The sequence below is a fragment of the Carassius gibelio genome, chromosome B11 (assembly GCF_023724105.1).
Source record: "Carassius gibelio isolate Cgi1373 ecotype wild population from Czech Republic chromosome B11, carGib1.2-hapl.c, whole genome shotgun sequence".
Lineage (NCBI taxonomy): Eukaryota > Metazoa > Chordata > Actinopteri > Cypriniformes > Cyprinidae > Carassius > Carassius gibelio.
In genome coordinates, this window is record NC_068406.1 from 8,769,787 (window position 1) to 8,784,352 (window position 14,566).

Here is a 14,566-nt window from a genome sequence, read left to right on the forward strand (position 1 = left end):
TTTGTGTCCTTTTCAGTGTAATGAAGATGTTTGCACAAGAAAGAGGATTCAAAGTTCTTCAGGGTTATCCAGTTTTGTGTATCTCAAATCATCTTTACATTTATATGATGCATACAATCCACCATACAACTAGGAAATAATAACATTTATAAACATTTTATATGCATCATTGTTAATCTGTAATACTATTTTAATCCTTTTTTTTTTTTTGCCAAATGCATTTAAATGAGTCGATCAATCAAGTTTGCATTTTAAGCTTTCCACTAAAAGATACTGCTTTAATGAGTTTATTTTATAAACTAATATTTATTATCATCTGTTTCCAAACATGTCTGACTGAATGCAACTTGTTAACTGAAAAATGTGAATGGCATTGACTTGTGAGAAAAAAAAACAAATACACAATATATTTGTTGCTTTATATAAGTTTATTTTTGAAGCTTACATATTTCCTCTTATATAATATAACAATATTTCAATGTTTAGGGTAGCTAAATAACATTTATATTTTTGCTTGGACAATTAATATTGGCAGAACGATAGAATTACAAAGCATTCACTTGAAAAGTCATTAAAACATATATGGTCTCAACCAAACATGGACCCTATATAATATCAAGGGCATTTCTGTCAGTAAATATTAACCTTTCAACAGTCAACAGCTCTATGTACAGAATAGATATTGTCATAGCAGCATCTGTGGTCATGTGGCATATCATAACATAAGGACAATCTCATAAAACCTGCAACACTGTCCAGGTGTTCATGTGTGTGTGTGTGTGTGTGAATTTAAAATTATTTTTTTGAGAGACATGCTTTAAGAAAGTCATGCTATAATTCAGATAAATCTTAATGATTCTAAAACAGGCTTTATTTTGAACATAAATAAAAGTTAATATTCAGTTTATGGACATATGTCAATTACCTATAATTTCTTCTTTTGATTTTGAGAAATGTAACCTGGACTTGTTTTCATGAGATATATCCATGAACTAAAAAAAAATCAATGTAAAAAGTAACAACAGAATCTGTAAAACTGAATTGTGAATCATCATTCTTGTGTCTGACAAGTTCTTGGCATTGTCCCATAATGCACAGAAGAAAGTAATGATTCCTGACTTCGTAATTACTCATCATAAGCTTACTTCTAATTAAACACCTTCAAAACCACACAATGAAGACACTAAAATGTACACAAATGCTTTTCTACAATTCACACTTGGCAAGGTATTTTATAGGTGTTATGTACAAATTTTTCCTTCAGTTCAGATTTCTATAAACAATCACAGAGGGTGATTTTATATTTTAATTTCACAGGATACAAAATAGCTATTTTAAAATGAGATTTTCACATCAGCAATCCTTGGCACGAATATGTTGCGGTATAAAGAACAGGTAGTTCGCATCACACCTCATTTTATAGGTTCTCAATATAATAAAAGCTTCAAGGCCAGATAAAAATGCACAAATAGGCGCCTGGTTGCTGAATGCATGCTGTTATGGAATTAATGGTCTTGCATGTGCATATGTTTTGATATTTTGAAGATATTTTGCCATAATGCAACTTGACAGCATTGACGTCACTGGCAAGTAAATCAACCAAAACAATGTTGAATACTGTACATAAATTTAACGTACTGCACAATTCTCTTTATATACTGTAGCTATAGAGAATGACATATGTGACCCTGGACCTTAAGTATACATTTTTCCAAATTGAGATTTATACAATATACGGAATAAAAACGCTTTCCATTGATGTATGGTTTATTAGGATTGGACAATATTTGGCCGAGATAAAACTATTTGAAAATCTGAAATATGAGGGTGCAAAAAAATCTAAATACTGAGAAAATTGCTTTTGAGTTTGTCTATATGAATTCTTAGCAATGCATATTACTAATCAAAAATTACATTTTGATATATTTGTGGTAGGACATTTACAAAATATCTTCATGGAACATGATCTTTACTTAATATCCTAATGATTTTTGGCATAAAAGAAAAATTGATAGTTCCAACCCATACAATGTTTTTTGGCCATTGCTAAAAATATACCCCAGCGACTTAAGACAGTTGTTGTGGTCCAGGGTCACATTTGTCCATCATTGGCTCTAGTATTGTTTCTAATCACACCAGATTTACTCCACACCAGTATCTGCCCGTGAAAAAGCTCAAGTCCTTCCAATTTCAATTGAAGCAGACCTTCGTTTCTTGTCTGGCAGCATGTTGCATTGGAAAATGCATGCACTAATAATTCAGGGATTATGTTTTATTTGGCACTTCATCACCATAAACCCTTTCTGCCGCCAAGGTTCAAATGTTTAATTTGTTCCAAAGTTGCTTGCATTCGGTATATCACGTCTCCCGTGCATCAAACAGTACGTGCCATTACAGTGGTGTAGAGGTTTAGATTGGCAATGAAGCTTCAAAGGCAGATAATGAACATTCAAATGATCAAAGTCTCTGTCATGAGAGATAACAGTCATAATCAATAACCCAAGGCAAGCCAGTATTGACTCCGCTAAGCTTTCTGAGAACTTGACAATCCATTTCTTCTCCTACAGTGGCTGCCTGACGTCTGTTTGATCTTTTTCATCATCTCCTTTTATCATTTTTCTTCCAACCTGTTCGGTTCTTTAGTTCTGCTGTCATTACCGCTTAATCAAGATGGAAAATAACAGTCACTGGCCTTGACTGGACCTCTAATGAGAGGGCCGCCTCCCCTAAAGTTTCCATTTGAGAGACAACTGCTGGCTGTCACTTCGTCTGCTACGCTCCAGCTAACACATGAACCGCTGCCACCCCATTAGCCCACAATCTCAGACCAATTTATGAAATCATGAGATATGATGCTAGCTAACAGATCCTTGAGCGAGACCTCTGCCTAACGAATCCTCTTGGTGTTTGGTGCTTTATGGCACCGCTATGTACAAAATCACATATTCTCTGCTGGAAAATCATGGTTTATGTGAGTTTAGAGTCATTTCATGCTAGTCTAGGTGGTTCGTCAGTTTAACTTTGACCAGTGTTTTTCTTGTTTTTCCTTCTCAAACAGGTTTCCTATTTCAGCAAGTAATGGAAATATTTCCAACAAGCAAATACAAAAAAAAAAAAAAAAAAAAAACGGTTCAAGCTACTCTAGATGGTTCATCACCTGGACTTTCCAGTTGGTAGACCAGTAACAAACCAACTAAAATGTTCTTAAAACTTAACTGTAAACTTTTTGGTGTTGCATGCCACATTTATGAACAACATTGCATGTTCCCTGCTGGGAAATCAAAAATTTAGTGTTTTTTATAGAGGGTTCAAGCTCTAGATGGTTCATCAGCAGGGCTTGGTAGACCATCTTGACCAAGCTGGTTAGAGCCTGTAGACCAGTAATAAACCAGCTACCCAAATCTTAAACAACAACTTTACACTTGGTATAACCTGTTTTTTTTCCAGCAGAGTTATGTCACATGAACATTGACACCATTGACCATAAGTAAACAAAACAGTTGTAGAGTATTAAAACTAAACTAATATATGATCAAATATTTGTTACAAAATCTGTTGCTGCAGAAAATGGTCTTGATCTGATAAAAACATTTATATTCTTAATGCTGCGATGATGCTTTTAGGAATCCCAAATAAACACCAAACTGAACTTGAGCACTGAACAGATGAAGACGCTTCGGTTTTACTACAGTACATTTCTCCGGATCTGATTCTTGCCCCAAACATGCTTAACAATAGCAATGTATGGAAATGTTCCCTGGCAGAACGAACAGCTTGTATAAAACACAAAAATAGTCTGAGTGACCCGTTGTACCTTTTTCATTCCCGTATTGCAGCAGCTTCCTGCCATTATCTGCTGGCTTTAACAGAAGTCTGTAGCGTAATTGCATGGCCGCCATGAATCAGAGCTATTTATGGACAAATACACACGAAGCTTGAAGCGATATGGTTTTAACAGTCTTAAGGTTGTCATTTAATCATCAACATGGGCCCGTTTACGTAACGTTAAGCCCTCGCTTTTAAAGATTCTTCAGTGAAACATAGTGTAGAGAGCAAATGCATTAGGATTTGTTTTGGGAAAACGGTGCTCAATAGGACTCCAGCGTCTGCCTCTCTCCGTTGCATGCTTTAGAAAAGAAAAAAAAATATTTCCAATACCATTTTCAGAATATTTCAAGGCTGCTTATTATGAAATCAAACACTCTGCCTTGACTGGTTTCTATTCAAACCACAATCTCTATCGGCTTCCAAGCCTTCGGTTGTTGACTAATTTTGGGATCGCTCAAGCGCAACGGATATCTTCTTGGAGAGCCGACAGAATCGAAAGCCAGCCGAGGGATTTATCCGTTTACATAATCTGGAAAAATAATCTGATGTCAATAAGCCTTGTCGTTACAATGAAACACTTTTTCGTTTTACACCGGTTTTCCGATGCCAAAATTAGTAATGTGTCACAAGAAACCTGTAAACAGGCAAACGGGACGAAATCTTGCTTGAAAGTCTCTTAAACAGACATTGAAAAAGCATGCCTCTTTTTCAGAAAAACAACACCGTCACTGACGCCTGCACTCGTTGGTAATATGTGCGCATTTGAAAGTTCACAGTAGACATCTATGCAGTCACACATGTAGGTGTTGCACACCTTGGTCGTGTCTGTCATATCAGACTAACAGCCAGGCAGCCGCCACAGAACAACATAATATGATCCAAGCTCTCCTAACCGTTGCCTAGTTTGTAAAATATACACTGACTCCTTTATCTCCGACGGCAGGTTACCACACTCGACATTTCTCTTCAGGATTCATAGGAGCTCCTCTTGCGCAATGAAATGCTTCAGAAAAGGCCTCAAAGTTCTGGAGGGACCCCAGAACCCTGTTAAAAACAAACGAACATGACACTAATAATCTGAAAACATCTACAGCGGGCCTAAAAAAATAATTAGGACATTTAAAGGGATAGTTCACTCATTAATTACTCGCCGTCATGTCATTCCAAACCCGTAAGACCTTCCTTCATCTTCAGAACACAAATTAAGAAATTTCTGATGAAATCCGAGAGCTTTCTGACCTGCATAGACAGCAACACAACTGACTCGTTTAAGGCCCAGAAAGGTAGTAAAGACATCGTTAAAATAGTCCATGTGACATCAGTGGTTCAACCGTAAGTTTATAAAGCTACGAAAATACTTTTTGTGCTCATGGAAAACTAAAATAATGACTTCATTATCAACAGTACCACAGCGCACATTATTTTTGTTTTCTTTGCGCACAAAAAGTATTCTCGTAGCTTCATGAAATTACAGTTTGAAATTACATGTTGGACCTTACAGTTGAACCTTACTATGTTTCTGTGCATTGAACATGGTAGTACCCTTGCTGTTTATGGAGGGTCAGAAAGCTCTTGGATTTCATCAAAAATATCTTAATTTGTTTTCCGAAGATGAACACAAATTATCTGAGTTTGGAACGATATGAGGGTGAGTAATAAATGACAGAATTTAATTTTTTGAGTAAACTAACTCTGTGAGTCACACTTAAACATGGATGAATGTCTTTGCATTAAAGAAGAAAAGTTGTTTTCACTTTTCTTTATCATTTTGGCTCAATGTCTTTGAATCAGCTGGTATTTTGGGGAGTTTAAGTGGACTAGTGAAGTCAGTTCACCTGAAACACTTTTGAAAGGGCTTTTTTATGATTTGATTGAAAAGGTTTTAAATAATCAGAAATGATACAAGAAACTTGTAAACATGAAGTATATAAACATATTTGAAGTATATAAAAATAAACAATATAGAAGTTGATTCATATGTATAAGATACATGTATAATATCATGTATAATATTTTTATCGAAATAAATAAATAAATACTTTTATTCAGCATGGATGCATTGAGCTCATCAAAAGTGACAGTGATGACATTTATAATGTTAATATACATATATATTTCATTAAATTCTGTTCTTTTGAACCTTATAGTCACCAAAGAATCCTGAAAAAAATTATCACAGTTTCCACAAAGACATCAAGCAGCACAAAAATGTTTCTAGAGCCACAAATCATCATATAAGAATGATTTCTGAAGCATCACGTGACACTGAAGACTGGAGTAATGATGCTGAAAAATCTCCTTTTGAACACAGGAATAAATAACATTTTAAAGTATATTAAAAATAGAAATGTTATTTTAAATTGTAGTAATATTTTACAATTTTCACTGCACTGTTACTAATCATATGAATGCAGCCTTGATGAGCATAAGTGAGTTTTTAAATAATTGAAAAAATCGGACAGGCACCAAACTTTTAAATAGAAGTTTACATGATAATTTTGAGTTTTAAAAATCCAATAAAATATTTAGTGGGTACAAATTTGTTCTTTCCAGAATTCATTTTTGTCTATCCCTCTTGCAGTGTCTTGATTTTTGCTATCGTGTGTCGTGCTAACTACATTATCTATTGTCATTTTTAAGTGTGCCTTCGATACTTCTTTCCCCTTTAATTAACAAATCTCCCAGAAGCTCTTGCCTGTATTCCAGAGGGCTGTGTGGGTCTGTTTTGATGGACTGAATGGCGTACTCTGGGCGGCAGGCACCACACCAGACCTACAGGAAGGCATGAGACATTATATATCCAGTAAAAATAACAATCTTACCATACCAGTTGAACATATGTGAACATTATTTCTGCCCCAATCTGCATTTTGTGCCTGAACAGATTTTCGGTTGTGAAGATTTAGCCCATTTCAACACATATTTCGAAGTGTGCCCATCCAAATAATGACATTTCAAGTCCAAGTCCTTTAAAGCAGCACTCATCCCATCGGTTGGCATGATTCAATCATTGATTTCATGCTCAAGCACACATTAGAGAGCCAGTATTTTCCAGAGGTTAAGCGGCACCTGTATCTTTTAAGCAGTGTCAGTTTAATTTGACACGCTCTTTGCGAGAATGACCTTGCATGGGCATCAAGGTGAACACATGCAAGTGGATGTCATTCGTGGTCACCTACCTGGGCGAAGTTTAGAAAGAAGAGCTGTTTGTGATCCATATCCAGTCCAGGAAGACGGGGCTCCTCGCCCTCCCTCTCCACCCACTTCATATACGCCTGATATCACACACAGATTTATACCAGTTCTGATGAAAATGTGAGTTGTTGTCTTTGTGGTCTTTAAGATGTTGTGAATGAAGTTGTTTAAAGTGATTTATTGTTACAAACCTTATATGCTTGACGAACTCCACCGTTGTCAGCAATATTCTCTCCTAATGTTGTGATGCCACTGACCTGCAACAACATCAGTGTAACAATGTTCAGTGGTATTTAAGTGTTATTCATATAATACAGTATTTATTCCTATTTTAAGTCAGCTTTAATTTTAAATGTTCAGTTTTCATTTAGTTTAGTGCTAATTTAGTTCTAATTACAGTTTAATTTGTTTTATTTTGTATTAATTTTTTCATGTTTGCTTTGATCTTTTTATTGTGGTTTAGTTTTTAGCGATTTTAGTATTTGTTAAATTTCTAATCTTTTTAAGTGTTTCATGTAATATAGTCATATTTTCTTTAACTTCAGCTTTATTTTGATTAACAAACATGTATATTAATTAAAGTTTGCAATGATAGCACTGTTGTTTTATAGTCTTTATTTGTTTTTAGGAGAAATAAAAAAGGAGATTTGTTTACATACTGAGCTATATTATAACCACTGTAAAAAAAGCATTTTTCTTCTTTTAGTATTTTTGTCTTGTTTTCAAGTAGAAATACCAAAATATTCTTGAATCAAAATACATTTAATTAAGAAGCAACTTAAGACATGAAATGTTGTTTTCAAATGTATCAAAATGCTGTTAGAAATAATATCTTGTTTTCTCTTTGAATTAAGATTGTTTCTTATCCCATTGGCAGATATTCTTCTTAAGCAAAAAACTAACAAAATTTTCCAGAAAACAAGACTTAATATCTTAAGTCATTTTGCTTTTCAAGTAAAGTAGCTTAGTTTTTAGATAAATAAATATTTTTTTTTTTAGATTAAATGTTTAGATATTTAAAGTAAAAAACAAGAGAAAAATACCAAGTAAGAATTTTTTTTTTTTTTTTGATGTCAATGACTTGGATGTTGTTTGGTACAATTGCTGGCATATCTTATAAAAATCAGTAAAATATTTAAACATCCTTAAAAGAAGCAGAATACACTTGTTCTCAGAGAATGCAGTAAATACATTACCTTATTTACACAAAAATCTATACATTTTGCAAATAAATAAAATAAATAATAATGGCAGAGGTGTAAGCGAAAATGACTTTACTATATAACTGGATTCATTTTCAATATTTTTAATGTAAATTTTAATTAAAATCCATTCATTTGTGGCAAAAAATTGCATTAAATTCATTAAATATTTGTTTCAATATTTAATTCTGTTTACAATTTTTTAATATCCGCAAAAATGTCCATTTGCTCTGCATTTAATGTCTTTGCAGCCTTGAAGAACCAACTGAGATCTCATTTAACGTTTATTTGTCATTTTTTCAGGGCAGTGGAAATGCTTAGATCGGACCCAAAGCATGCACATACTACAAGTACTGTAAGTGTAAACCATGTATTTGTTATTTGTTCATCTTTAAAAGCTCATTTACAGATTCCTTCCATCCTTCTAAGTGAAGTTCAACTCACATTTTGGCCTCCTGCGAGTTTCCAGCTGAATTTGCCGTACTGTTCCACCATGCATTTAGACTGATCCTCAAAGCGCTCGGCAGAGAAGTTGCTCCACCAGTTGTACATGTTCCCATCCTTGTCAAAATTACGGCCTGTGAAAATAAATATTTCATTTTTTGGAACACAGTCATGTTTTAAACAGACAAGCGTTGTGGTTGCTCTTTGGCGCAGTGGTTTGGTCCAGTGGAGAACAATTTATCCGTGATATTTAAAACCCCTCCTTTAGCACAGAGTTTAATACATCACACACAAAACAGGTTCATCAACAAATCCGCATTGTTTATTCATCCACAGCTAACTGATAATTGGTACATCCATCAGATGAGATGCATATTACCGTGATCATCAAATCCGTGAGTGATCTCATGTCCTATAACCATGCCAATTCCACCGAAGTTTAGAGCTTGCAGCTGTTTTTCACTGAAGAACGGAGGCTGGAGGATGCCAGCAGGAAACACTGAAAGAAAGATGAATGCACAGAAAGAGATGAAATTCAGCATAATGTCTGGGTAATTGACCAGGAAATGCATTTTCGAGACACTAATCGAGTCACGTGAGAAAGCAACTCATTTTAATAGCAACAGAGTGTTAACTTTAGACACTTTAATATCCCATTTTTCATTTAAATAAACAGATTTCAACTTTTTTTATGTTTGTGAAGGTAAACTGTGTTGGTTAAGACTAGATTTACCCTTGTCAGTCCTTCAAAATATATATGATGTAAAAATTTTTTTTTGACATTTTTAATATGCATGCATATACAGTATATAATATAATGAATGTTATTTATATACGTATGCATTATATATGCATGCATAATGTTTTGATTTTTTTAAATATAGTTTTATATTTAAATATTTTTGTAAAAATAAAAATATATATATTTTTAAAGTGTTACAGCTTTATTTATTTACCCATAAGACAGCAATATCAACAGTGTGATATAGGAGATATGTAATGGGTAAATAAAACAGAAGAAAAAAAAAAGTTAGTGGACATATTACCCTAGTGAAAAATAAATATACTAAAAATTTAATGTACTACATTTATTTTGTGCTTAGTATACTACTAATACATTTGCATATCTATATACTTAATAAAAAATACCCTGCATTATTGCACTATAAGTATACTAAACTGGTTTACTTAAAGCCTAAAACTAATTTTGTGCTTAATGCACTTTAGTTGTGCATTTAACAATAAACTTAAGTATATCTGATTGTGCTAAAGTAAAGTTGCAAGTACATGTCAGGCACACTTTAAATATCTTGCATTTAAAGACTGATATTATTCAGAGACCACACAATCCTCATCAATAGTGACATTAAAACACGTTTTAGGCTTAGTATTATGAAAAGTGCATTGTGCACAAGTAGTACTCCAATTAAGTCTTGAGCAAAATGTCAGTAAATACGTAAATAGATTTGAGCTAATACTTATTATGAAATTAATATATGACTTTTTAGATACTAAAGTGTGAAAAGTGCTTGTAAAGAGTCTCCACAAGACTCAGTAACGCTCAGTAATGTGCTGGTAATGGTGTACGCTCGATAGCAGAAGCTGTATTAGAAGGACAGAAAGCGTCCTCCAGCTATAGCAGTTACAGCTGCCACTCTTGTCTCTCAAATGGCAATTCAGCTTGAAGTGTTTCCCAGATTGTCCAGGAACATTAAAATGTGCAATCTAAGAGTAATTATGTGGAAATTTCTCCCCGCTGAAAATCTGCATAATCACTTGGCTTTTGTATTAACGCAGCCTGAATAGCATGTGCTCAGCGTCCACAGCCCATCTCTGGAAGCACAGGCTTTGTGGGCAGTGGAGCCTGAAACTAGCTTTGTTTAATCTACAAGAGAAAAGCACTACAGGCATTACAGTCATTATGACAATGGGCTGAGAAAGCATTTATACTGAGAGCCCTCAACTGCTTAGGAGAAATCTGACCAGAGCAAATACTTCACATTTGGACAACGCTGTGTATTTTAGTGTGCGGTTGTGGCCTCCACTGCTGGAAAGATCTGTGTACTCGAGCATGAACCTCAGCGCTGGACTACACCGGTCTGTGCTGGTCTAGCTGCTGGACCCAGACCTGTAATGGTGTTTCTTTAGGCATTTTGTTGTTTTTTAATGATTAATGAAGTCTAAATTATCAATAAAAAAATTTTTTTCAACTACATTGACCATTTGTGGTAAATCCATTAAAAATATATATTTATATTGTGAAATACAGAATATAATATTATATAAAAAATATAATATTATTTCTTACTATATAGGTACGAATTTACCAGTCTGGTTTCTGTTATGCTACAGTAGTAGTACAGTGCTTAAATTTCTTTCATTTATTATTATATTATATTATATTATATTATATTATATTATATTATATTATATTATATTATATTATATTATATTATATTATATTATATTATTATTTCTGACTATATAGTTTTGAATTTTCTAGTCTGGTTTCTGTTGTGCAAGTACAGTGCTATTTAATTATTATATATTTTAATTTATAAAATGTTTAAATGTATTTTTTATTTATATTATATTATATTATATTATATTATATTATATTATATTATATTATATTATATTATATTATATTATATTATATTATATTATATTATATTATTTCTGAATATATGGTTGTGAATTTTCCAGTCTGGTTTCTGTTGTGCAATGTTGTATTTTTTATTACATTTTTAAATGTCTTTTTAATTTATATTATATTATATTATATTATATTATATTATATTATATTATATTATATTATATTATATTATATTATATTATATTATATTATTTCTGAATATATGGTTGTGAATTTTCCAGTCTGGTTTCTGTTGTGCAATGTTGTATTTTTTATTACATTTTTAAATGTCTTTTTAATTTATATTATATTATATTATATTATATTATATTATATTATATTATATTATATTATATTATATTATATTATATTATATTATATTATATTATATTATATTATTTCTGAATATATGGTTGTGAATTTTCCAGTCTGGTTTCTGTTGTTCTAGAACAATGCTTTAAAAATGTTGTATTTTTTATTACATTTTTAAATGTCTTTTTAATTTATATTATATTATATTATATTATATTATATTATATTATATTATATTATATTATATTATATTATATTATATTATATTATATTATATTAATATATCTGACTATATGGTTATGAATTTTTCCAGTCTGGTTTCTGTTAATTTATTATATATTTTATCATATCATATTATATCATATCGTATCGTATTATTTATGACTTTATGGTAATACATTTTCCAGTCTGGTTTCTGTCGTGCAAGTATGTTTTTTATTTATTATTATTTAAAAAAAATATTATTACTTGATTGTTCTATAATATTGTTTATTATATAATATAATATAATTTGTTTACTGTATATGGCTATGAACTTGCCAATTTGGTTTCTCTTATGAGAGTTAAACACATTAACATTTTAGTTATTTAATTTTTACATTTATTATTCATTTATTATGATATAATCCGCTATATTATATCATACAATGGAATATTTTTTCTGACTTTATGTCTGTGATCTTACCAATCTGGTTTCTGTTGTGTGAATAGAAAGCGTTGACCACAGCCGCACCAATAATCCACCTAAAACAGAGACAAGGAGAAAAACTTGACACAAACTTGATGCTCTTCCTAGCATTATTGATTTATTTCTGTATGTTTCGTACATGTCAGGATCCACGGGCTCCCTCAGCTTCTTATGAACTTTCTGGGCTGAAGCTGCCAGGTTTTCCAGAATGTTCTCAAAGTAGTTTTCCTCACTGAAATTCAGCTGTGAGCAAACAGACACAGGCAGATAATATCACATGGACGTATTTCTGTCCGAGCTGCCATCATTCTTGAATTTATGTGTATGAGATATTAGTTGGTTTGGATGCTAATTTCTTTAGAGGTCAGGGATCTCTGAGTTTCCGTACGTGTGTGTATTCCTCGTCCAGTTTCTTATTTTCCTCCTCAAGGATGTGGTCGGGATAACCGATCTGTTCTGATATCGCCATGGCCTGCAAAACAAGGAAAACATAACAGAAAACAGCAGTTCAGAAGACAAGAACAACTCGGACTGTAGGATAGTAAATCAAATAATAATAATAACAACTAAAATTGCCTTAATTCATTCAAAATAAGCTTAAAGAGAAAGATCCTCTACATTTTAGAGGATCCTTCAAGTAAATATTTTAAGTCAAAGATGTTCGGCTGACAGAAGAGTATGGAAATAGGGATTCAGCTCTAGAAATAAAAGCTTGTGGCATTGAAAAGCATCTCACCTTCTCTCTGGCCTTCTCCTTGGACTGCTCATCCATCCAGCTCAGTTCTTCCAGTGTTTCCACATAAGCTTCCTGAATCTTTCTGATCAGCTCACGCACCTGAACAACAGAGCAGAGACACAGTCCTTTTCATACCATTTATCAAATAGCCCAAATAGCTGTTAATCTGATCCAAATAGTTATCGATTAATTGCACTAATGGTTTACTATATGATAAGTGAATAAATTATGATGTGGAAGAATACTGTTTTTATTTATATCAGTACACTTCAGTTGCGCTGTTTTATTCTGTGAAAACTTAATACGTATATAAAATAAGCATTTTATAAAAGCAATAACCCCCGTGAAGCCATGGGTTACAGTGAATTTATAACAGCTTAGGGGGTTTTGTCTTTTTGAATGTTATTTTACTGTACTAGAAAACTATATAGAGCCTCATACAGCTATATGTATAATGCAGAGATACACTACTAGACAAAAGTTTTCGTAACAGTAGGATTTGTAATATTTTTTTATATTTTTTTTCTGCTCACCAAGCCTGCATCTATTTGATCCAGAAAGCAGCAAAAGTAGTGATATTGTGAAATATTTTTACTCTTTTAAATAACTTTCAGCATTTTTATTCCAGTCTTCAGTGTGTCCACAAGAAACATTTATTATTATCAATATTTAAAACAGTCGAGTAATTTTTTTTTTCAGCATTCTTAAAATCTTAAAAACATCTTACATTAAACCATTCAAAAGCTTGAAGACAGTGTAGCGTTTTAGAGAAGAAAAAAACTATAGAAATTATTTTTTTATTTAGCAAGGATGTTTTAAATTGATCAAAAGTGACATTTATGTTACAAAAGATTTCTCTGCTGTTCTTCTGAACTTCAAAGAAACCTGAAAAAATTCGACTCAGCTGTTTTCAACATAATAATAATAATATATATATTTTCTTTTTTTCTTTTTTTTTTCTTTGAGCCACAAATTAGAATACTGGAATGATCGTGTGACTGGAGTAATGATGATAAAAATTCAGCTTTGAAAACACAGGAATAAATACAAATTTAAAATATATTCAAATAGAAATCAGTTGTTTTAAATAGTAAAAATATATACTGTTATTGCTATACTCTGGATCAAATAAATTCAGGCTTGGTGACTTCTTTAAAAGACATTAAAAGTCTTACTTTTGTGTATATAAAATCATTCATCCTGACTTAAACTGAGATGACTTTCTGTCAAATCACTGAAACCTTCATCAGAACAGTCTCTAAACAGTCCATGTCAGGCTGATAATAGCCGTTATGTAAAGCACTGCAGGAGGATGTTCCTGTTATGTCTGGTGGTGTGTGTTTTTGGTTTTACCATGCGTTTGCTGTTTCCAGAGAAGGTTTCTCGGACATACAGGGCCCCGACGGCGTTCTCCATGTTTCCCTGTACATAACGGACACAGTCTCTCCACCTCGCCTCCTCTACCGTAGTGCCATGCAAAGCCTGAGAGAACACACACGACACAACCAAGAAAATGGGTCCAAAAC

The 14,566-nt window shown here is 32.6% G+C and overlaps 1 protein-coding gene across 4 annotated transcripts in view; it reads right to left on the bottom strand.

Moving 5' to 3' along the window:
• Positions 1-409: 409 nt before the first annotated feature.
• The window catches only part of LOC127968194 (membrane metallo-endopeptidase-like 1), a 55,358-nt gene continuing 41,201 nt past the window's right edge, over positions 410-14,566 (bottom strand). For all 4 annotated transcript variants that reach the window (XM_052569204.1, XM_052569206.1, XM_052569205.1 and 1 more), the window contains 11 exons: positions 14,394-14,522; positions 13,041-13,139; positions 12,693-12,776; positions 12,444-12,547; positions 12,302-12,360; positions 9,049-9,168; positions 8,670-8,803; positions 7,215-7,280; positions 7,008-7,103; positions 6,524-6,600; positions 410-4,872 (listed from right to left, as the gene is read on the bottom strand). In XM_052569204.1, coding sequence (XP_052425164.1) covers positions 4,773-4,872; positions 6,524-6,600; positions 7,008-7,103; positions 7,215-7,280; positions 8,670-8,803; positions 9,049-9,168; positions 12,302-12,360; positions 12,444-12,547; positions 12,693-12,776; positions 13,041-13,139; positions 14,394-14,522 — 1,068 coding nt within the window. In that variant the 3' untranslated portion in view covers positions 410-4,772. The remainder of the gene's footprint in view (positions 4,873-6,523; positions 6,601-7,007; positions 7,104-7,214; positions 7,281-8,669; positions 8,804-9,048; positions 9,169-12,301; positions 12,361-12,443; positions 12,548-12,692; positions 12,777-13,040; positions 13,140-14,393; positions 14,523-14,566) is intronic.